We start from the raw sequence: 23974 nt of genomic DNA on the forward strand, positions 1-23974 counted from the left end.
TTACCAGAAATTAGCTTTTTTTGAGCAGACGACAATGATAATGAATGATTTCCACAAAAAAAATGAAAAAAAATCCTCTCTCCATAAATGGCGGCCGATCACGTGATGATATTATTTCCAGCGGAAAACGCCGCTGACTTTGCTAGACATCTGCGGCGCTGAAATGAAAGCCCTAATTGTAGTTTTGGAGTCGGAGTCGGCGTCGGGAATCGGGATCGTCATTGAGTAGCCATTTTGCGCCCGGTTTGTGTGTTTGTACCGCGTTGCATTGATCTCGCGAAATAATACAAGTTTTCGGTGAAAAATTATTATAAATCTAGAAATAATTAAGAGAGTAGTTACGTAAAGCACTTACAGAATCGTCTTTAATAAAATGTAAGTGTATTTAATATGTTTAACCGAGTTTATTTTCAATCTTTTCGCCAGTAAACCGTTGTTCCTTTGTTATTCTAGGAGAGCGATAGCTCTCTTAGATAAGACTTCATACCGACTTTAATGTATAAGGATGGTTTTTTGATTGGTTATAACTTTTTTTGTATCGTATTAACTGCTTTGAAAAATTTCCACAGAACTACAATTCGGGCCCTCAATATGTGGTTAAAATTTCAAAAAGATCCACTAATTAGTTTATTTTATAAAAAATAAAGTTGCTAAGGGTGGTTTTCATTTGCATAAATTTGTCAGTGTTTTTGGTGAAAAAGTAAAATTTTCCCATAGAAATAACATGGAGTTTTTTTTCAAATTTAGCCATTTTGTGGCCACCCTTTTGAAATGAAATATTCGTTTGTTACGTTTGGGAACGGTTTTATATCAAAATTTAAACCTTTTTCTAGGACCATTTTTAAGGTTTTTGAGAAAAATTAATTTTAAGTATGTTTAATTTTAAATTTTAAAAACTACCCCAATCTGCGATATTTTAGCATAGATAATAGTCAGTTTATGATGTTAGCACGGTTAAGGCTATTTGGTCCAATTTTCGTAGTGGTAAAAAAACAAGAGAACCTAAGCTTGTGTTAGCTAACAAGTTAAGTTGGAAAAGTACCCCACACATATATATTAAGTTAACAAGATTACCTACGACTGGTAATTAAGCAAGAAAAACATGGCGTTTGAGCTCTTGTAGGTGCTTTGCCCGGGTGCTTGTAGGTACTTGTGGGTGCTTGTAGGTACTTGTGGGTGCTTGTAGGTGCTTGTAGGTACTTGTGGGTACTTGTGGGTACTTGTGGGTACTTGTGGGTGCTTGTGGGTACTTGTGGGTACTTGTGGGTGCTTGTAGGTACTTGTGGGTGCTTGTGGGTACTTGTGGTTACTTGTGGGGACTTGTAGGTACTTGTGGGTACTTGTAGGTACTTGTAGGTGCTTGTGGTTACTTGTGGGTACTTGTGGGTACTTGTAGGTACTTGTAGGTACTTGTGGTTACTTGTGGGTACTTGTGGGTACTTGTAGGTACTTGTGGGTACTTGTAGGTGCTTGTGGTTACTTGTGGGTACTTGTGGGTACTTGTAGGTACTTGTAGGTACTTGTGGTTACTTGTGGGTACTTGTAGGTACTTGTGGGTACTTGTGGGTACTTGTAGGTACTTGTGGGTACTTGTAGGTACTTGTGGGTACTTGTAGGTACTTGTGGGTACTTGTAGGTACTTGTGGGTGCTTGTGGGTACTTGTGGGTACTTGTAGGTACTTGTGGGTACTTGTAGGTACTTGTGGGTGCTTGTGGGTGCTTGTAGGTACTTGTGGGTGCTTGTGGGTGCTTGTGGGTACTTGTGGGTGCTTGTATGTACTTGTAGGTACTTTGCCTCCTCCATAGGATTAACATTACACTAAGTTTTGGAAGCTCGTAACTCTGGTTATATTAGTATACAGACATATCCTTTGATTATGTAATAGTCCTATTTGCCCCTTCCCTCCTTCGTAAACATTTGCTCCATAGGATACTCCATATACACCTACGGCACCATAGTCCTCCCAGCATCCTCAGCGGTTAGGTAGGGTCGTACTGGACGAAATTGTAAAGGGCGCTCCCTCTATCTTCTAAATAGAAGCTAGTTCTCATACAAATAAAATGGCGCTACGCGGCAGCACTTAGCAATCGCCTACCAAGGTGTGGCGAGGTATCGCTACATAAGTTTTTATCGGGGAAATAAGGTGAAACGTTTTTACAAGAACATCTTTATTCGATACAATCCAAAACTTTTTCCTCTCTTTTTACCGAACACTCCTTTGACTCCAAAAAACCCCAAGAAACCCCAAATCCTCTCCGGTGGTCGAGCGAAAGGGGTGAATCATCTTTACGGAAAGTTTTCCAAATAAGGGCATGAAGTTCATAAAGGGACCTTCCCTAAAGTCACAGTGAGTAACGTAGGGACATTCACCGAAGTCCCCGTTACAACACCCCCCCCCCCTACCAAAATTGGAGCACAACTGCGACAACACTCTTCATTATCTTCATTATACAATAGCAAGAAAAATTTTAAACAATGACAAAAATTGGCCAAACCAGAAAATAAAACAAAACAAAAATACAGTATATTGAAAATCCAAATACTAATTGAACAAACACAGTAACTTATGGTAACAAAAAAAATTAAGAAAAGCAATTTATACAACAAAAAACGAGTTAAGCTAGAACACTGATTGTAATATTTAATCTTATGTTTTACTACGTTTGTATGGCCCAGATGACCCGAAAAAACATCCTGGGGTTCATCTACCAATTCCTGAATAACAGAAAGGATATCTCTCTTTTCTTTACTCGTTATTTGACTATCCCAATTGTGGGCTTCTTGTTCTACTGAAGCGACAGTACTAATCATCCCATTTCTATTTTTTAGTGGGTAAAGCGTTTCGTCTGAACCAAAACAATAAGACGAAAGATGGGGTTTGACATACAACCCGGTATATAAACAAAAATCCCATCCGAGTATAAACTCACTTTCTAACATTGGCGTAACTATTACGTCAAACCTCCAAGATTTATCTTGTATCTTAACAACAATCCTAGCTTTTCCAATGATTTCCAAATTTCCTTTATTTGCTACCTGCACCGTACCACCATTCCAAGGTTTCAATTTGTTATTACCCTTCGCCTTGTCCCACACTTCTTTGGGTAACACCGTTACATCCGAACCACTATCAAGAACCGCAAAACCATCCCAGGATCCCACTGAAACGGGAATTTTTGGTCTACCTTGCTCTTTTATAAGTTTTCTCACTGCTAGAATATTTAGGTCAATCTCATCTGAAGGCTTTAACGCCGCAAATGGTGACATTTCATCCCATGTTAGGTCAGCCATTTCTTTACCTATTCTAATTTCATTCGGGGAATCTTTAACGACTCCTATTAAGCTAGAGTGAAATTGAGGACGCTCGTAATCCCCCTCCTCCAAACCCATTTGATTATTCACAAAACTTAACTCTCCATAAGCTACTTCTACCGCATTATCCGGCTGAAAGTCAGGGTCCCGCCCCTGACCGATAGCCGATACTTTGGGCATAGACGGTCTTTGGTTATCGTTCACACCAGGACAACTAAAAGATCTATGACCGAACCTGTTACACTTGTAACACTGTAAACCCGAATCTGGTTTTCTCGGTAAATAATTATTGGCTTGAATTTGGTTATTTCGAGTAACCGGATTAGGGGGCTTCCCATAATTACCCCAATTTTCGCTTCCACCCAAATTTTTCCTATTTACGTTATACCTTTGATTTGTTTGAGCGTTAGGTCTAAAATTTTGACTGTTCCTATATGTTGAGCTATTGTCACTACCAGACAACGAGGGAGGTCTAGAATAGAAAACTCTATCATATTCTGTAATTTGTTCATTTAGACTTTGTGCCCTTTGAGCTGCCTCCTGCACTTCCGAAATTGATGGGCTAGGCGATAAACGCATAATTTGCAATAGATGCGGGTTCATTCCGCTTAATATTTTACTAGCGATGCTAGTTGAACTCATTTTCGGTTCAATTTGGCGACATAGGCGCTCCTTTTCTAACATATACGTTAGAACGCATTCATTTGGCTTTTGCCTCCTACACGCTAATTTGTCTTCAAGTTGATATCGGTAGTCGATACCAACAAACGCCCGGCAAAAACGGTCCCGAAATTCCTCCCATGTACCTAAATCGACATTTGCCCTGTCCCACCAAAGAACTAGATCACCCTCTAACATGCATTCCATTTTTTCAAATAGTTCCTTATCATTTAATCGCGATAATCTTCGGTACCTTTCCACGTCGTTTAGAAAACCCAGGGCATCTTGTCCAATGGCAAACCTTGGCATCGTTATATTGGCACTAGATGGACTCGTACTTGGACAGTGTCCAGCTACATCAGGACTAGATCTAGTTTGGGGAAATGGCTCCACAATAGATCCCGCAGTGTCGAATGGTTCGGCACCAGCGTTCAGGTCACTATGAACTTCATAGATTTGAGTATCCGAATTTGACGAGCCCTGGGCTCCGCGTAACTTCTCGAAGTTTGGTGCTTCCAAATCCGCGGCCGCGTCCTTTTGAATCGAGGTTGCGAAACTTTCCAATGCCGCGGTGTTTAAATCTACGAGCTTTCTTTGCTCATTCAACAATTCTTTCATCATATCGCCCATTTGTTTGGTGACCTGGGTAGTTACTGCAGTCAGTATACTATTCAATTCATTTGGAGTAAAACTCGAATTTGACTGGTTTCTCGCCGTACTCAGCCCTTCACTATTAGTCTGACTGCTGTTTTGGTCGGTCACGCTAGGTTCATCACCCATTTTTGAAGATTGGTTACGCGTCATCATTATTCTTTTGTTCTTCCTATGGTCCTCGACTTTAATATATTTAAATATACTTTTGGGTCGTGCAAATTTTCTTATAGCGACTTCAATTGTTTATATCCTTTGACTGTTCTTAACCAACGTCCTATTTCTTTGTCTTTAATTACCGTCCGATTTAATTTACCGTCCTATTTCTTTGTCTTCCAATTACCGTCCGATTTAATTTACCGTCCTATTTCTTTGTCTTCAATTACCGTCCTATTTCTTTGTCTTCAGTTACCGTCCTATTTCTTTGTCTTCAGTTACAGTCCTCTTTGTGGTCACTAGTCTTCAATTACCGTCCGATTTGTTTTCACTATTGTTTTCACTAACCGTCCTATTTGTCTCCACTAACCGTCCTATTTATTATTTACGTCCTATTTATTAATCTTCATTACCGTCCTATTTTTTTAATCTTCATTACCGTCCTATTTATTAATCTGCCCCGCGCCTCCACCAAGTTATGTGGCGAGGTATCGCTACATAAGTTTTTATCGGGGAAATAAGGTGAAACGTTTTTACAAGAACATCTTTATTCGATACAATCCAAAACTGAAGTGAAGTCTTTTTCCTCTCTTTTTACCGAACACTCCTTTGACTCCAAAAAACCCCAAGAAACCCCAAATCCTCTCCGGTGGTCGAGCGAAAGGGGTGAATCATCTTTACGGAAAGTTTTCCAAATAAGGGCATGAAGTTCATAAAGGGACCTTCCCTAAAGTCACAGTGAGTAACGTAGGGACATTCACCGAAGTCCCCGTTACAAAGGGTAGGGGTGTGCGCGAGGTACATTGGGAGATATACGGTTCTGCAGGTCGCCCATCATCATTTCCAATCCATCTCAACTCCCTTATCCCTGTCCCAACCCCAGCGATTTCCAACCACTAGCATAGCCCACTCGATCGCGCTCTCTTTTCCCCGGCTACATATTTTGAAGATGGCACTTTTTAGGGGTATTAACTTTCTTGGATCATCTTTGTGAACTTTTAGGGTAGCCCTGGCTATATTTTGTTTAAGGTTTTAAGCTTAATATCAAAGAGTTTATGCTACAAAAAAAGTTTGAAATTGACAATCTCGGATCGTCTTTGTGAAATTTTAAGGATATCCGAATTTCATATTGAGCTTATGACAATTTTGAGCTAAATGTTAAAAGGACATAAATCAGCATTTTTAAAAATTTTTAAAAATTGTCAATTTGGTCCTATTTCTGGAATTTTTAGGGGGGCGCCTCGCGTTTCAATAAATGATTGTAAAAAATTGTATTATGTTAATTACAATAAGAATACAAACTTTTAATGATATACGTTTTTTTTGAAGTATCATTATAAATAAATGTCTGATTGAGATAAAGTTATGGTCCCCTTTATACATGTTTCTGCTAAGTGCAGATTTTGAAAATGTAAAACAGTTTCTTAACATTCTTAATTAAAATGAAGACTGAAGGAACAGATATTAATCAAAAATGTCTTGATTAGAATCAAGACCTAAAAAGTATCGATAAGACTGAGGTTATCACTTGTCTGAAGGATCAGATATTAATTTTTCTTTTTAATTGAAACTTAAATGCATGCTTAAGAAAAAACAACGTTCCATTACCGTTTTCCGTTGAAATAAATTATTTTACTGCTAATCAATTTCAAAAATTTACTTATCTCGGCTTTTCGACCACAATTCCATTCCCCGAAAACATTTTATCATTACATTAATTAGTTTTGGGAGATAACGTGTCAAAATAACCTATAAAACAATAAAAAACTGTAATAGCGGTCTGTTTAGCCATGAAAACAACCTTTTAAAAGTTACAAGTACTATATAACCCTTTCGAGACTAACAGGACCTGAGCAAACTATAGCTTAACCTGCTACTAGTACGACCAGGGAGAATTGATGTAAACTGGAGTTGAAATTTCATCATGTGCGATCTGCGGCCCTGAAACTCTCCCATAGTCCCAGTGTGTGCAGAACATAATTTTTTCGCTGTTATCTGCCAAAATCAATCTTTCTAGGTAGTGTCGCCTCCTCACTTGAATTTTTCATGATATATTTAGGTTTGAACGAACAAAATTCTAGATTACTATTTTCACTACCATGTCCCTCTGCTAACTTGAAGCAAACTTTCCTCTCTTTTTGCTGCTCATTACCGGTGCCATTCCCTTGACTTTCTATTAGTTATAACTAATGAGTTTATTTATTTCAAACAAAAATATTAAAAAATGGATTCTTTTTCCTTTTGTGCTACTTTGAATTTACAAATGTATATAACGTTGTGCCGTGCCATGTCAAATAGTCTCTAACCATTGTTAGAAACTAGAGAGAGAAATTGGGCAGTAACACTGATCATGCCCTGAACTATGAGAAAGAACAATACGACGGTTGACTAAAGTACACTTGATATTACATCATTTTGCAAAAACCGCGAGTAAAAATCTTACTGTCCCTATTGAATTTGGCGCCATTGGTTTTAGAATAATTAAAATGTTCCACTGCGAAGCGTGCCGGTCTCGAATGGGGATGTAACGTCTTTAGGAACCTTATAAAACGCTAAACCATACACGTACTCTCCCAAAAGTAATTAATGTAATGATAAAATGTTTTCGGGGAATGGAATTGTGGTCGAAAAGCCGAGATAAGTAAATTTTTGAAATTGATTAGCAGTAAAATAATTTATTTCAACGGAAAACGGCAATGGAACGGTGTTTTTTCTTAAGCATGCATTTAAGTTTCAATTAAAAAGAAAAATTAATATCTGATCCTTCAGACAAGTGATAACCTCAGTCTTATCGATACTTTTTAGGTCTTGATTCTAATCAAGACATTTTTGATTAATAAACTTAAGCCTTGGCTATTTAATGAGTCATTTCGTTGCATAAATTCAGGCGCAATTGTTTTATAGGGTGGTTTTTTGTTTTTGTTTTTTTTTCTTAGCAAATCATGGATACCAGACCACCATGTCCACCTGGTCCCCCAGGACCACCAGGTCCTCGTGGTAGACGCATGAGTGGCATTCCTAGAGGCGCTTTAAGAGGCAGAGGTTTTAAATTTGTTAATTTTATATAATTTAAATTATTATTATTAATTTTATATAATTATTATTTTTATTATTTAAATTTAATTAGTTTTAATAAACTTTAAAAAAACAAACATTTTAAATAGTCAAAGAAGTATAATCTTTGAAAAATTTAGTATTAACTTAAATGAATTAATTAACGCGTCTAGTTTTTTTAGTTTTTGTTACGTTTTCAATTTTTTTTTTCTGTATCATTTATTGTCATTTACCAAATTTTTTTATTAAATATTTTATTATCTATTTTTATTATTTCATTTTATTGTACATAAATTATAATTATATAGTTTACCCTTAATATAAGACCACACTCTGTAATACTATGAAAAGTGCTATAAGCATGTTGCATTATAGAGTTAATAAAAAGTATTTGAATTGAATTGAATTATTATTATTATTATTATTATTATTATTATTATTATTAAGTTTCTACCTTTATTCTGTGCGTTTCGTGACATTTTAATTGGCTGTGGCACCAGTTTGTCATAGTAGTAGTTAGCCAAATCCACTCCGGTTTATTCCGCCGTAACGGTTGCACAGAATATGCTATAGCCTAGTAGAACATTAAACTCTGAACCTCCTGTATCGTCTGCTACGGTATGCCTGCTTCTACATACTCTTTTTGTGTTTGTGATAATCAGTTTTATGGAATACAAAAGTGTCATTTTTGCACTGGACTATGCAAGCGCCGTGTACGTAAAGATTGTACCCCTAATTCATATATAAACAAGATGGCCCCGGCCATATTAACGTTTTGCCTTGGCTAGCTAAATTTATTGTAAGGTGACCCCGGCATATATACTTTACGGTTATTTTTTTTCTTTTAAATATCAAATATCATTCCAATTATGAATAAAAATAATCTAGCTTGATTTTGGGTTATAGATTATGAAACAAGTAAATAATCAACTTCTGTCCTATGAACTGGAACAATTTTCTTGATATTTTTGTTGCAAACCTAATATTTGTGGGATAATTGATGCGTTTGGGTACTAAAATTATTCATTGATTGCACGCTATTAGCAATATGCAACAAGCGCTTAGAATTAGCCCCGAGTCATGTTCTCTTGAAACTTGACGCAATAGAAATGAAGTAATTTGCATAAGCCCTAAAGAACAACGCTAGACGGGACACGGAAACGGATGGTGGAGATAAAGAACAGAGAAAATCGTACTGAATAGAAGGCAGGTCCGATATATATTACCGCCAAAAACAACCTCATTCCTTTTTGTTTATGACGTACTAAGCGTTAATTAAACAGAGAAGCTGGAACCGAAAAAACTTACAAAAATCTCATAATATTTGTGCCAAAAAAGTTAATTTAAAAACAATTTTATATATTTTAATTTAGTATAAAACAATTTTAGAACTAAAAATGGGGTTGAAGGGAGGCCCAGCTTGCCAGCTAGGGTCGGACCAATACTTTTCCGAACCTCTAAAACGCGCGAAAGTAAAAACTTAGTAAGGAAATAATTTATAAATAAAAATGTGGTTGAAGGGACGCCCAGCCTGCCAGGCAGGGTCGGACCAATACTTTTCCGAACCTCTAAAACTCGCGAAAGTAAAAACTTAGTGAGGAAATTTTTCTCAGGCGCACAGGATTGGCAACTCCCTATGTTCGACGGCAGCTTATTCAATATAAAATTTGTTCTAGCTTTGGTTCTCAGCACGACCCTGGTTCCTATTTTGCGGTAATCTATAACCTAGTTTTAAGCGTGCTGACAACACACGAAAGAAATATTTCGAGACAAAAGACGAAAAAATACTGATATTTAGGATTTAAAATCTCGACGTTTTAAATCGGAATGAAAGAACTTTGACTGGTAGATGGGCCCTGATTAGTAGGAGATTCGAACACCAACTGCCTCTCTAGTAGAGGACTGCAAAGGCTTTGGGAAAACTCCAACTCCATAGAAAGCCAAGGGACTCCCTCATTTTTGGTCGGAGTTGGAGTTGGGTAAAATAAACCATTTGGCTTTGGGTGGCTTTGGGAATATTATCTCTGAAAGGGAACGGAGTCGGAAGGGAGTGGAAATATTTCGAAAACTTCTACGGGAGTCGGTCGGGACTGGATTATTGTTGAATTCAGATTCCGCGCCAAGAACGAAAAAAAAGATTCACTAGTGCTACCGTCCGGAGAAAACGCGAAGCTTGATCTAGGGGAAAAAAATGGCAGGCCTGAGGCCTGTAGTAGCATCAGCGGGAGTGTATGTGACGTTTAAACTTATAATTCAGTGCCAAATGAAAATTAGTACTCGAAATTTCTTGCAATGAATGAACCACAATTTTCAGAAGAGAATATTTTCAAAAATGGTAAGTGTTGAAAACCTAATCACCCTAATATTAACCAGATTAGTTATGTAAACTCTTAAGCCTTGGTGATAACATGAGTATAAAAATTGGTAATACTGTTTTGTTTTGTTTAGTACCTGTTGCTCTCTCTCTTGTCAAAATTGCTACGAGTATTACACATATTTTCCAAAAGATCCTACTGAAAAAATTCAAAAAGCTCTTCAGTCAAACTTTAATTGAAATGAATTCACACAGTATGGAATTACAAACGAAAAAAAAAACACTTGTTGCTTTAAAAAAAGTCTAATTTAAAAGTACCGAAGATTGGCTTTGAAGTCAACCCTTCTTATCCATTCTTGGGGTGTTCCCCTGACGGTCTAGTCAACGATAATTTGGTCGAAATGAAGTGTCCAGTCATTGGTGAAAAAGGAAACTTAGAAACAGTCCTCAAGAAAACTCCTTACGTAATCAAGAAGGACGGAACATTTTCTTTGAAACCCTAACAAATGTATTATGGGCACGTGCAACTTAGTTTGGCCCCTTTAGGACTTCAAAGTTGTCATTTTGGAATTTATTCCAAACTGGAAGATGACTGTTTTGTTATTGATGTGCCTAAAGACCAAAAATTTACTAACAATCTTTTACCAAGATTATAAATTACTTATTTTAAAAGGTTTTTTTGCTTATTTTAATTACTACATTCCAAATTATTCGAAATGGAATAAAAAGGACGGAATGTAATGGCGCAAATAAGGCTGAAGAGATATTTTTAAGTTCCTTAAAATGTGATAGAATCTTACAAATTTATTAAATAAAATTGTTTTACAAAATGTCAGGAGTCTTGGTTCATTATTTATTTGCATTTTTTTTCACGGGTTTTAACAAGCTTGGGAACTGCGTAAGAGTTAATTTAAAATGATTTGAGGTCTGAACTTTACTTATTCCAAACAAAGCTGATAGAGCGGTGAATGAAATCAAATGCCAAGTTTTAGTTTCATGAGTGTCAAAAATACCCTATCTCGAGACTCGTACTTTCCCCCATTCTAGGCCCTCTCTACCTTATTTGTCCATGAAAAAGGGGTATGAACTTACTGTTAATATTTTTAATGATCGCATCAAATAGACCAGTACTTTGTAATCCTGTTAATGAAATTATAGAGGTGGCATTCAATATTCCATTAGAAGCATTAACATAACATGTATGATTTTCCAAGGTGTTGACCATAATGCATTTACAGGGTTGCCACGGAATATTCAAAACCAAATTCCCTGACCTTTTTCTGAGATTTTCCCTGACCTTTTAGGCCGAAAGTGTAAATGTTTACAGCACGTTTTAAGTGCTTATAATTAAATAAAGTCTCTACATTTAAGTTTTCCAATGTATTTTTCACACCAAAACGATTAAGAAACATTTTAACTATAAATAACAGTCTGGTAGATTTCTTTAGAGAGCATTAACTTTAGAAAAACAATTCTAGACATTTTTAAGGATTGCTCTAGAGTTTTCTGTGTTAAGAGAGGATGAGAAACTTTCATTACTCTTTCAATAAAGACTTATCCCCAGAAATTTTACCTACTAAAATAAAATTCCCTGACTTTTCCCTGACCTTTTTGGCCCATTTTCAAATTCCCTGACTTTTCCAGGTTTTCTAGGTTCTCCCTGACCCGTGGCAACCCTGATTTATCATTGGGGTTTGGAGTGGTGCATTTGTCGGTCGTAGTTTCCTCGGTAGTTTGTTGAACCGCATCAATCCCCAATCTTTCAGCTAGAATTTCTGGGTCTGCTGGTCCATTTATTTCAGCTGTTTCACTTGCATGCAAAGTTGGAGATTGTGAGAGCTGATTCCTTTTTTTTCAGTCTTTCCAATCTCCCATTAGCCTTGAACTTTTGTTGATCATGTTTCCTTAACGGGAGTTTTTTGGAAGGAACAGCCAAGGGTCTAAGCCTGGGAGGGTAACTTAACTTATCTACAATAATAACTCTTATTATAATTAGTTTTAAATTAATATTATACGCTTAAAACATACCTGAATGTTCATATTTCGGTTGAAGGCGGTAATCCTCTAATTTAAAATGAAGGGAGCAGACAACCATGGACTTGGTGTGTGGCTTACCCATTTTTAAAGCTATATCCCATTGTTTCGACAATTTAACGTCGCGTGGAAATTTACACCCATACACGCTGCAGTATTTAACCATTGTTTAATTACGTTTAAATAAACAGCATAACTGACAAAAACTAGCCAAATTATCGTTGAGCAGATAGTTGAGTTGTTGATTTAATTTTATAATTATCTTTGAGCAATTCAATTTAATTAACTTTAATTAAACCATGAGTATGTTGATTGCGTTTGTCATTAATCATGGTATCGCCGGGATTAAGTTACATTTAAACACCTGATTAAACTATCTAATCATCGATCATCCGTTAAGCCTTGGACCTTGCAATAGGAGCCTGGAGGCAGAGAGACAACAAACTAATATTTATGACATCTCATGTTGCCCTCTATTTGGATCTTTCAGCAACTATCGTTAAATTTATTACTTAAAAAATATAATTTTTTTTAAATATAATAATCATATTAGCTAATTATAATTATCTAACTTTAAATGAGTATGTTTCATTGATATAAATTACATTGCAAAAAATAATTTGGCGGGCGCTACGCAAGCCTCCGGAAAATTCTCTCTACTCTCTCTCCTCTCCCACTTACAAAATCCAGTTGCAGCTGGTTGGCGCGCGCCGGGAAGGGGAGGGTGGGTGGGTAGGGGATCCACATCCTTCTACCCGCTCGCTTCTACCTCTCTCTACTCTACAGTCTAACTTAACTCGGGTTTTGTACTAAGCGAGCGTGGGTCAGTTGGTTGAGTCACGGATTCAGGCGCCTTCACTGGCGTCTAGTATGGATCGGCACATCGCAGGTTCGAGGCCCCGTACCAACGGAAAAATAATTTCAATTGAAATAAAATACGTCACGCCACCTATGAGGCGTAACGTGAACTTCAGGTGAATTTTCAGTTAAAAATCGCGGGAATTTCAAAATATTTATGACGAAACTCCTCAGGTCACAGCAAAAAAAAGCCAGCCAGCCAGCCAGCAGCGGTCAGAACAATAGTTTTCCAGCTCTAAAGAGCGGCAAAACTAAAAAGGACTTGGTTTGCCCAAGCTTAAAAAACAAAACGATAAGAGTTTTTTCCAGTTGACTGAAGCTAAGATATTTTATTTTTCTATATAATTTTAAAGACAATCCGTATTTTACTACTCTTTAGAATTTAATTCAATCTCCTGGTGTTACTGGTAATGGATTTTTTTCCTAAAAATTAATTGAAATAAAAAATTACTTATCTCAGATTTTTCATGATAAAAGTTTACGAAAATGGAATTGTTGTTGAAAAATCTGAGATAAGTAATTTTTTATTTCAATTAATTTTTAGGAAATAAATCCATTACCAGTAACATCAGGAGATTGAATTAAATTCTAAAGAGTAGTAAAATACGGATTGTCTTTAAAATTATATAGAAAAATAAAATATCCGAGCTTCAGTCAACTGGAAAAAACTCTTATCGTTTTGTTTTTTAGGCTTGGGCAAACCAAGTCCTTGCATAGACTCACTCAATAGTCTGCCTAAGCATGGATTTATAATAGAAGCTTACGCTTCGTTGATATTTAACTCACCTTAAAACGCGCACAACATTTATTCCTCGTCTGAAATAGTACCAGCCTGGCACGCGCGTTTGTGACGTAGAATTTGAGGCAAATTCAGAGGGGGGTGGAAGTTTTTCACGTGATCGAGTTCTAATTTTTAATAGCTCGCGCGAAATTATTTTTGGAAAAGCGCGCGCGCGCGCACGCGCGCCGAAAGAAAAAAGTTTGCCTCAATTTCTACGTAATCAGCCCCCCAGTCCCCATCCGCGCGAATTTTTATGACATAAATGTTGTAACCCTCGGTAGCAATTAACTAAAATAATAGGGGGATTTTACCGAGCGCCATAAAAAGAATCAAAGAAAACTCACATTTTTGAATCCAAAGTAGAAGAAGAGTCTTCAAAAATTTTATTAATATAAAGAGAAAGGGATAAACCCAACTAGACCGTACACTTAACAGTTTATATAACAAAAAGATCAACCGCTCTGTCCGAGAGCTGACTAGTGACTGAATTAACAGAAAAAAATCACAGAGATTCTGAGGAGGAGGAGCATGTAACATGGAGGCATATATACCCTTCCAGACCCAAGGAGTAGAAACTCCAAGGAATCTGGCAGCCATGTTACAATGTGTTTAAAATCAAAAGGCTACAGCGAAATATCCATGAAGCGTAAGCTTCTATTATAAATCCATGGCCTAAGTAAGGCAACTTAAGCCTTGGTCGAAACTAACATCTAAAATATAAATTAAAATGGTATCTTAAGTATAGAATTTCAACCGAGACACATAATTAAAAGAAAATTAGACCCGCCAGAGAAATTTTTAATAAATATAGTGTTATATTTATTGAAAAATATCAAGTTAAAGTTTCAAGGCGGTGAAATGGCAAATTAGCGTCGTCTGCTGTAGAATAATCTTTTGAGGTACTTACATTTTTAATTAAATTAAAATACTTAGACTTAATTAATTTTGATGAAACTTGAAAAAGGCACACCTTGAATAGTTACTTGTTAATTTGAAAGTATTCCGAAACGTAACTTCGCTTTAGGTTTTAAATGATTCGATGTACAGGAGCACCAAAAACCCCATGTTATTCCTATGGGAAAATCGGCGAAAATCTGTGAATTTTCATTTAACATTACGGGAGGGTGTGGGATCTTATCTAGAAGGGCCTACCGGCCCTCTAGAATACTTTACCTGTACGGAATGCAAAGCCACTACTCGCAAATCAACGTTTTAAATTTTCCTATGAACTTTCAAAGTTTAGTTTTGTTAAAATGTTTAATTCTTCGTAAGTAACTTTTCATCACCACGGGACACCAGATTAAATAATTTACCTTAAAATTAAATTTAACACACATGTATCAAAATAGAGACTCGAAGTAGTACGATCAGAAGTTTATGACTTCTTATCCAGGGAAGTATTGGACTCTAACCATATCCGGAACCATCTCTGTTAGCCAACTTCTTATTAGGTCCGATCACCGCGCCACCTACGGCATTTCCCTCATTTTGAGTTGGCAGGCTGATTTGCGCGCCAGCAGCGGGCAAGAAACGAAACTTTAAGGTGTATCCTGTGGTTTGAGGTAACGAATCGGAAACGGTGACAAGAACAGCTGTTTTAATAGACTGCTAGAAATTCCGGTCAAACTAGTGTGGGGTCCTAGGCCCACGGATTGTTATGGATTTTCACCGAGTTCTAGCCAGACGGCTTTTCAACGATTGGCGCTGAAGAAGTTTTGAACACGCCCCACAGTTTGAGTGCCACAGCCTCTCGGCGTGGGACTTTTTTCAGTAGATTAGATAGTTTTTCTAGTGGGGAGGAAACTTTCGACCCTCTTTTACGATTGCCATAGGCAATTTTGACTTGCAGGGATGGATACTATATAATGCCTTAGTGTCCAATACTTCCCAGGATAAAAAGTCATCAACTTCTGGTACGATCAAAGCATTTAATTAAACTTAAGTTCAGTTAATAGATAATCGATACTTTCAAATTAATTTCTTATCTAAACAGTACTTAACCTCTGTTGGTCACAGAAAAATCGCCCACTATTATCCATTTTAATTCGTAAATATTCCTGTTTAATTAATCATTATGTTTTCGACTCAATATTTTTTTGTCTCGCAAATTTACTTTATAAAATGATCGCAATGTTAACTATTTATCAGTAGCAAATTGTTTAAAAATTGTAGTATTTAAATTGCTTTCAATGTTACTAATTATTTTGACTGATTAAAAAAGGGTGCCAAGGTCGACTGATATATATGATTATTAAATATGATCCCTATTTTTTGAGAAAAATAATTAAATTCAAGTTTTTTAAAAATTCAATTTTGAAAGAGTAATTAACGTTTTAGGACTGATTACAATTGTAAAATGAAAGTGGTGCTTTAGTAGGAAACTGATGTGGTAGGTAAAAGATTCCTGTGTTTAAAAATTATTACGTATAGGCCTAAATTTAATGTATATACTTGAACTTTGCGTTCAATTATTTTGATCTCTTAACTATTTAAGTATTTTTGTCATGGGTCTAAAATTTTGAAATTTGTAATTCAGTTCTTGCGTAATTATTTCAAAGTCGCATCTCTGATTTTCTTTTTCTTTCTTATCTGTATATACTATGTTACAACATCGGTTGTCAGCACGCGCAAAGCTAGGTCTCTATGTAACCCAGCTTTGTGCGTGCTGACAAGAGACGAAAAACTTCAGGATTTAAAATATCCGCGAGTTTTTTAGCTCGAGTGCACGGACCTCTAGGCCTTAGTTTCAAATACGTGTGAAATACACCCTTAAAGAAAATCGTTCAAATTTCCTAACCGTTTTTTGAGGATTGACAGAGCATTCTGGGTAATCAGTATATTAATCTGATTCGTTTAGACGGCTATGGGCCGATTTTGCGCAGTAGTGGCTAGGAAGTATTTAATGGCGGAAGTCGGGATCTGAAGTTTCGAGTTAAAATAATTTAGGAACTGGTTTAGAGCTTTACCACAAGCTCACAACTTAATTACCTTGTTGTTTTTGAAATGGAGTCTGAAATCGTAGAAAGGTAAGGAGATTTCCTAAGCTTGTCATTGAAAATTTTGAAATTACACAGTTTTAGATTTTGGCAAAGGCTTAGTAAAGTTTTTATAATTTCAGACCTGCTTTGGCAAACCTTTCAAATGAAGTTTACGCCATTCCAAAAGGAAACTGGACGAAACTTCTCAAGAATATCCCTAATACTTTCAATGATCAAACTATTCATAGGCACCATTTTTCAAGAAAGAGCGGGAAGCATAAACTAAAAGGCTATCGAATGTTCAAAGCGCAAAAAGTAACCAACGTTTTAATATCTCACGAGAAGAGTAGATCAATCTCTCATGTCAAATCTAAAGTCCACGCTTCATATACTGCTAAATCCATTTATTCTGTTCATATTGTAATGGATTCTGTTAGTGGCAATATAAAGAAAGGGGCTTGTGAATGTAAATCAGGACAAGGAGGGGTTTGTTCTCATGTGGCTGCAACATTGTGGTTTCTCTGGGACTGTATCATGCAAGGTTTGACATTCATTCCGAACGATGTTTCACGAACTGACATTGCCCAAAAATGGGGGAAGCTGAACGTGAAGAATAATTTGTCCACAACGAACTTCAGTATTTTAAATTTTACAAAGCATACTCCTGGGAAAGAAGTTAGTAAAAGAAGCTCAAGGAAGCTGTGTGTGTCAAATTACGTTTCTTTGCCTGTTAACCCTTCTTTCGAAGAAAACAAGTCTCAACTAGAGAAGTTGGAAGTGGATTTTAAATCTCAAAACAAAAGGAGAATGTGGCAGGTGATCTTAAGACAGGAAAATCATATGCCATCAGAATTCATTCCAATCACCTATGGTCATATTGTTAACCAAAATGAATTTGTATTGACGAGTCTTTGAACAGCGAAATAGAGAGGCTAAAACTACCTACGCAGCTTATACATAGAAGTTCAGAATTGGATTTTCCAGAATCAGTTAAAGTGACTGTAGAAGAATCAAGGAAAATAGAAGAATACACAAGAGAGCAGTCTTCATGCCAATTATGGAAAACTGAAAAGAAATCTAGGGTGACTACATCACATTTTGGGTCAATCATTAAAAGAAAAGCGAAAGTGACCCCACAATTTGTTGCGACAGTTCGTGGCGGTGTAGATATAAGCAAATTAAAGTATGTAAGAGAAGGCTTAGACAATGAATCAACTGCTCTTCAAAAATATTGTGCAATGAAAAACAACAAGGTTAAAACCTTCAAAGTTGGGTTAATTATTAATCCAGGTATGCCTGCGTTAGGTACGTCTCCAGATGGGCTCATTTATGATGAAGATATTAAAGAGTTTGGCCTCATAGAAATTAAGACCCTAGCAAAGGCTAAAGAACTCGGACTCAGTATTGACGAAGCTATTGCTGGAAACAATCTGAAAACCAAAATATGTTTGAAAAGAGACGTAACAGGAAAAGTCATTTTGAACCGCACTCATAATTATTTTTATCAAGTGCAAGGCCAGTTAGGCATAACTGGTTTGTCATGGTGCGATTTCTTTGTCGACACAGGAGTGGACTGTTTTTGTGAAAGAATCCAGTTTAACCAGGAATTATTTTTTGAATCAATGTTGCCAAAACTTGAATCCTTTTACTTTGATCATTTTTTAATTAATGTTTAGCTAAATTGTGATTAACATTTGTGATAAAGGTACAAAGCTTTAAAGAAACTGTTCCTATTTACATTTAACAAAGCTAGTTGTGATAAAAACACAAAGTACAAATTCCTTCGTTGCTCAATAAAAACTTTTAAAATTCCATATCCACTTGAATTGGGCATTCTTTTCTGTCTAAAAGTGGTTCATTTATAAAATTTTGCAGGTAGCAACAAATGTACCAAATTTTTTCTAAACTTGCATGCATTGAATTGGGAAACGTAAATTTAAGAATACGGAAACTTTTAATCTCTTTGATAACTCTTTCTATGTGAATTCTTACATTCGCAATTTCTCGAGTTCTAACTTCATCTGATAATGATAATAGTTTCCTACCACCTAAGAATGGGGGAATGTTTAGATCTACTCCTTTGGCAGCTAATAGATCATGTATTAAAAATCCTCGGTCCGCAAGAACCATGTCACCTTTTTCCAATTTTTCCAGAAGACCACTTTTGGCAGTTATTTCCACATCACTTTCTCTACCTGGAGCTAAGGGGGAGATAAATGATATAAAACCATTTGGCGTAGCTCCTATAAGAGCTTTTGCTGTCGTATGCCGCTTGTAATTTGAGTAGGTATCGCACTGAGTACCATAGTCAGAGGGCCTTTCAATAAAAAACTCTGTGCAATCAATGATAACCCTGGTTGTTGGAAATTTTTCCTTAAATTCATTTGGCATGTACTCGTTTATAACTTGTCTTGATGGCCAGATAGGGATGATGGTTAGCTTTCTGTATAATAAATCTAACCATGTAGTTATGTAATTACTAACACTAGTCAGAGATATTTGAAAGCGGTAAGCCAAGTCTTGGTTTAGAAGCCCAACTCTCAGTTTACATAATGTTAAAAATAACTGGTCCTTAAATTCTATAACCATAGGCCTTCCTCGAGAAGATTCATTCCTTTCCGTTGACCTTATATAGCCACCTCCTTTACTATAGAGTGAAACATTAGGTAACGCTGGTTCAATTTGTCGGTATAGAATATTCAGATCTTCAAGGCATGAAAATCCGGTATAAAATCTTAACATCTTATCACTTTTCGAGACATTTTCCAAACGAAATTTATTATTTTGACTTTCGGACTCTTTTTTCTTAACATCCTCTTGTAATCGCTGAAGTTGTATTTTCAACTGGGCGTTCTCTGTTCTTAAACAAACAATGGATTTTTCTGATTCCTTCAAATCCTGCTGCAACTTTTTCTCGTTGATCCTAATCAAATCCAACTGTTTTCGAAGTTCATTAACTTGGATATTAATACCAGAAGAATATGGGTGTTCTGTAATGAAATTACAAATGTAATAACCACTTATGTATTTTACTATTCTTGCCTTAATAAGCGGAAGATATCAATGTCGCAGCTGAGGAAAGCTATACTTCTCAAGCTCTAACAGTGGCATCTTTGCTCATGGCTAGAGGAATACCTAAATGAAACATTTGCAGATTATTTTTATTGTTTACAATGGTTTTGACAGGGCTTGTTTCTTGCATGGACACTTTAGAACCCAGCTCTACTTCCGCTCCTATCTCCATAAGAATTCCTTTCGGATCGCTATCCAACACAACTATGTCCGAGATGAAAATGTTTTTTGGCAGTACATAATTGCCGATATATATTGGAACTTTGTCTTCATACTTCCGTTTTCCATCGTGATTAAAATGAAGGCCACAAACAGCACTATATTTTTTTGGTTGCCATCTTAGTTTTTTCGACGATCTAGGTTGATTATCACCATCCATATCAAAACTAAGCTGAATTCTGGCGATCCATTCTTCCTTAAGGGCAACATCATTAGGAAAAACAGAAAAACTTATCTTTTTATCAACTAGGTCACGGTGAACACGTGAATAACTCTTGCAGTTGTGTACACAACATGCTGTACCACGGTGACTAGTCATTGTTAATAATTTGTTTGTAACCACTTAAGTTCTAATACACTAACAGTTCACTAAGCCTTGAACTTTTTTGAAATTGAAAGAGCAGACGAATAAATTTATTCAACGAAACCTTTCGCCACTAGATGGCGTTGGTACTCTATTCGAAAAAATCCCGACTCGGCGATATAAGGTGTCCAGCTTGTTTATTTTCTTTAAGGGTCTATTGCCTACAGCCTCCTAAACCAGGGTTTATACAACGTTTGGAAAACAAATTTCCCTGAGATTTCCAGGTTTTTCCCCTATATGGAGTATCCTATGGAGCAAATGTTAACGAAGGAGGGGGGACGGGGGCAAATATGACTATTATCAGAAGAAAATGAGCAGAAGTTTACAGTCGGAGAGAAAACGGGGATACGCGTTTTTGTTATAATTCGGTTACCGTATCTCTCTCTCTCTCTTTCAAGGACAGAAATTTGCGAGGCACGACGAGTTGCGCGTGGTGCCATCTATGAAAATACAAGATTCAAGAAAAATATTTTTCGATCGTTTCCAACTCGCGGCAAAGACTAAATAAAAGGTTTTAGCTTAGCTATCACGTCTATGGGTTTTACAGATTTCAAGGTATTGGGGCAATTTTTTTATTTTGTCGTCCGCTATTCTGCTTCGACGTTGTGTGATGATAGTCATTTCCGATTTTTTAACACTCGGTTTTCACTGGGCGAATTCCTTTTCGGAAAAAAATTCGCAGAAAAAGCAAAAAAGGTAAAAACCGCCACGGAAATTTTTATCCTGTGTGGTCGGTTTCCACTGGACGAAACCGTGGCGGAAATAAATATCTGATAAGCCCCGTGTCCGAACTGAGCGATTGAGCTCATTCGATTTCCTTCATATTAACATGTTTGTAACTTTTTAATTTTTTTTATCCCAAAGATAAAGGATACATCCTTGCTCTTCAACCAAAATTTTCGATTCTTTTCATTTTAATATTTAAATAACATCATAGTTATCTAAATCAAATGATGGTAAACAGGTTAAGCCTCGGTTAAACACCGCAAATTTCAAAATGGAGGCTCCCTAGTAACACGCGCTCAATGTTAAACACGTGACTAGCATACCCTCAATGATTGGTTTGTGCCTACGGAAAAAAACGCGGCTCGGGAAAATTCGCAAAAATAGAAATAGGACCCGCAACCAGGCTTGGAAATAAGGTTTATTTCTGAACTAGTCCTCCGGACCAGTGACCCCTGATGTCTTAAATATGAAACTGGTCCCGGGACCAGTGACCCTTCCCCAATTTATTTTTCTACTGGTCCCAGGACTTGTGGTCGTTCTCTCTTTTAAAAAAATCTCTCTCGGCTTAGGGTTGTGTACACAACTGGACTCCTGGAGTCGAAATTTATGTTAAAATTAAAATAATTAACGAGGTCCTCATATCAATTTTTAATAAAAGTAGGAATTAATAAACTAGTCATTGGGACCAGTGACCCTCGCGTTTTGAATAAAAAAAGTGGTCCAAGCTATTAATAAACTGGTTTTTGACCTGTAAACCTGTCTTGATGGACCCTAAAAGGCACACCTTACACACTAGCACACTTTACACACTCTTCTGAAAAACGCTAATTCGTACATTGAATATCATTTTTCACACTGCAAACTCGTACTATACATCCTAGCTGTCAGAACGATGCACAAAAGCTTAGTATACAGCATTTAAATTAATATCAATTGAAATAATAACGTTGTTCAGAGTAATTAGAGAATATTAAAGAATTTTGGTATCTGTACGAACTACGAGGACTTCTATCAACCTTAGTGCGAAGAATCCTGAGTCGACGGAGGTGTGCCTTTTCCATGCCGTGCACACCTCTCTTCTCCTCGGCGGTGTATTTTGCACACCTCGTCGACGACCAAGGCGAAGAATCTTGGGCCGTCGAGTTTTAAGGATGTGTGCCTTTTCCATGCCGTTGCACACCTCTCTTCTCATCGGCGGTATATTTTACACACCCCGTTGAGAAGTCCGATGACTAAAGTTATGTTCGAAGGCATAAGAAAAGAAAAAAATGTTTGCGAATTTTATAAGTACTAACAATCTATGAAACTTGTAATCATTTATTTGGAGTGTGATATTCGGCAGAAGCCACAAAACTAATGTAATTAAAGAATTTTGCTGCGAAGAATCCTGAGTCGACGGAGGTGTGCCTTTTCCATGCCGTGCACACCTCTCTTCTCCTCGGCGGTGTATTTTGCACACCTCGTCGACGACCAAGGCGAAGAATCCTGGGCCGTCGAGTTTTAAGGAGGTGAGCCTTTTCCATGTCGTTGCACACCTCTCTTCTCATCGGCGGTATATTTTACACACCCCGTTGAGAAGTCCGATGACTAAAGTTATGTTCGAAGGTATAAGAAAAGAAAAAAAATGTTTGCGAATTTTATAAGTACTAACAATCTATGAAACTTGTAATCATATATTTGGAGCGTGATATTCCGCAGAAGCCACAAAACTGATGTACTTAAAGAATTTTGCTTTTTGTACGAGGTGTGCTATCATTCATGCCCTTGCACACCTCTCTTCCGACCGGCCGTGTATTGCACACCTCGTCGACGACCAAGGCTTAGTGCGAAGAATCCCGGGCCGTCGAGTTTTAAGGAGGTGTGCCTTTTCCATGCCGCGCAAACCTCTCTTCACATCGGCGGTATATTTTACACACCCCGTCGAGGACCAAGTACGATGGTATTTTGATTTTAAAGACCAAAATCAAATTTCTTGATTTTGATACATTTTGAGATTTTATTTTTTTAACATTGGCAACAATGGCAATAAAAATATCTGAAATTGAGGTAGTTAGAAGAGCGCACGAGACACGCAATTCGCAAAAAAACAAATAATTTCACCCCCCCTTCAAATGAAAGGCATTTGTATTTTAAGAAGAAATATTTGGCTCTGAGGTCGAAAATTTGAATTAAGGGTCTTGTGGAAAATATCGTCTCTTTTCACAGGGAAATTATTTTATTTCGAAAAAGGGTGCAGTACCAAGCCGATGTACTAGTTTCGATCATAAATGCCTCCAATATATTGAGCAACTGATACGCTAAAATTAGAGAGTTCTTCCTTACAAACGAAGGTGCTCTTCCAGCACGAATTGAGCTTGCAAGAAAAACACATGAGGAAGCGAGCTCTCACATCTCGAGGAGCAAGTTTAGTACTTTCCTTCCATTTATCACCGAAATACAAATGGACAATAATGGTATCTCATACTACGCCACGTACCTATCTAACCAAAACTAGCACTATCCGTAATAAGAACAAAGTAAACTTTTTAATGATAACGCCATTTATTTCTAATGTGCTGAAGTTAATTAACGGGCAGTTTCACTCTAGATTTTTATTTTCATTCGAAAGACCACATAATAAGATGTTATATATGTATTGACAACAACGCAGTCAGATACCAAATATTACATGCTACGATCAATTAAGTTAATTTAGCATAAGCCTACTACTAATATAAAATAGAATAACCAGACAATGAGGTACTGTAGTGTATGAAATCCTTTCGTATTGCAAAGTATGATTTTCAAGATTTCG

At 36.8% G+C, this 23974-nt stretch overlaps 4 protein-coding genes across 5 annotated transcripts; 2 read left to right on the forward strand and 2 right to left on the reverse strand.

Annotated features, from left to right (window-relative positions):
- The first annotated feature begins 9546 nt into the window (after positions 1–9546).
- Positions 9547–10978, forward strand: LOC149682830 (uncharacterized). The gene is made up of 3 exons (XM_089871198.1): positions 9547–10169; positions 10283–10402; positions 10464–10978. Exons 1-3 carry the CDS (start codon positions 10127–10129, stop codon positions 10649–10651), a joined length of 351 nt encoding a protein of 116 aa, XP_089727324.1. The 5' UTR covers positions 9547–10126; the 3' UTR covers positions 10652–10978.
- LOC149682831 (uncharacterized) lies at positions 10933–13096 on the reverse strand. The gene is made up of 2 exons (XM_089871199.1): positions 12177–13096; positions 10933–12116 (listed from the first exon to the last, which is right to left on the reverse strand). The coding sequence occupies exons 1-2, from the start codon at positions 12346–12348 to the stop codon at positions 11956–11958; spliced, it is 333 nt and encodes a 110-aa protein (XP_089727325.1). The 5' UTR covers positions 12349–13096; the 3' UTR covers positions 10933–11955.
- Positions 13097–16590: 3494 nt separating this feature from the next.
- LOC149682832 (uncharacterized) lies at positions 16591–18419 on the forward strand. Of its 2 annotated transcripts, XR_016384132.1 has the most exons (3): positions 16591–16847; positions 16940–17881; positions 17952–18419. XR_016384132.1 is itself a non-coding variant. In XM_089871200.1 (2 exons), the coding sequence occupies exons 1-2, from the start codon at positions 16825–16827 to the stop codon at positions 17712–17714; spliced, it is 798 nt and encodes a 265-aa protein (XP_089727326.1). In that variant the 5' UTR covers positions 16591–16824; the 3' UTR covers positions 17715–18419. The 2 variants fall into 2 exon arrangements, 1 of the variants encoding a protein (XP_089727326.1); XM_089871200.1 differs by having other exon boundaries at positions 16940–18419.
- A 20-nt stretch (positions 18420–18439) lies between these two features.
- On the reverse strand, positions 18440–20409 carry LOC149682833 (uncharacterized). Its single transcript, XM_089871175.1, has 2 exons — positions 19935–20409; positions 18440–19789 (listed from the first exon to the last, which is right to left on the reverse strand). Exons 1-2 carry the CDS (start codon positions 20407–20409, stop codon positions 18603–18605), a joined length of 1662 nt encoding a protein of 553 aa, XP_089727301.1. The 3' UTR covers positions 18440–18602.
- Between the last annotated feature and the right edge of the window lie 3565 nt (positions 20410–23974).

Source organism: Phalangium opilio, unplaced genomic scaffold, assembly GCF_054372755.1.
Source record: "Phalangium opilio isolate 3A_F unplaced genomic scaffold, DU_Popi_V2 ptg000037l_1, whole genome shotgun sequence".
NCBI classification, from domain to species: Eukaryota; Metazoa; Arthropoda; class Arachnida; order Opiliones; family Phalangiidae; genus Phalangium; species Phalangium opilio.

What these genes read in the sequence shown, in the direction of transcription:
- LOC149682830 (XM_089871198.1), top strand. Translation starts at nt 10,127, where the DNA reads ATGAATGAACCACAATTTTCAGAAGAGAATATTTTCAAAAATG. An exon ending in AGAGAATATTTTCAAAAATG is followed by an intron (nt 10,170 to 10,282) that starts GTAAGTGTTGAA and finishes TGTTTTGTTTAG; the next exon opens with TACCTGTTGCTCTCTCTCTT. An exon ending in AATTGAAATGAATTCACACA is followed by an intron (nt 10,403 to 10,463) that starts GTATGGAATTAC and finishes CTAATTTAAAAG; the next exon opens with TACCGAAGATTGGCTTTGAA.
- LOC149682831 (XM_089871199.1), bottom strand. Translation starts at nt 12,348, where the DNA reads ATGGTTAAATACTGCAGCGTGTATGGGTGTAAATTTCCACGCGACGTT. An exon ending in ACCGAAATATGAACATTCAG is followed by an intron (nt 12,117 to 12,176) that starts GTATGTTTTAAG and finishes TTATTATTGTAG; the next exon opens with ATAAGTTAAGTTACCCTCCC.
- LOC149682832 (XM_089871200.1), top strand. Translation starts at nt 16,825, where the DNA reads ATGGAGTCTGAAATCGTAGAAAG. An exon ending in GAGTCTGAAATCGTAGAAAG is followed by an intron (nt 16,848 to 16,939) that starts GTAAGGAGATTT and finishes TTATAATTTCAG; the next exon opens with ACCTGCTTTGGCAAACCTTT.
- LOC149682833 (XM_089871175.1), bottom strand. Translation starts at nt 20,409, where the DNA reads ATGACTAGTCACCGTGGTACAGCATGTTGTGTACACAACTGCAAGAGT. An exon ending in TCTGCAAATGTTTCATTTAG is followed by an intron (nt 19,790 to 19,934) that starts GTATTCCTCTAG and finishes ATTTCATTACAG; the next exon opens with AACACCCATATTCTTCTGGT.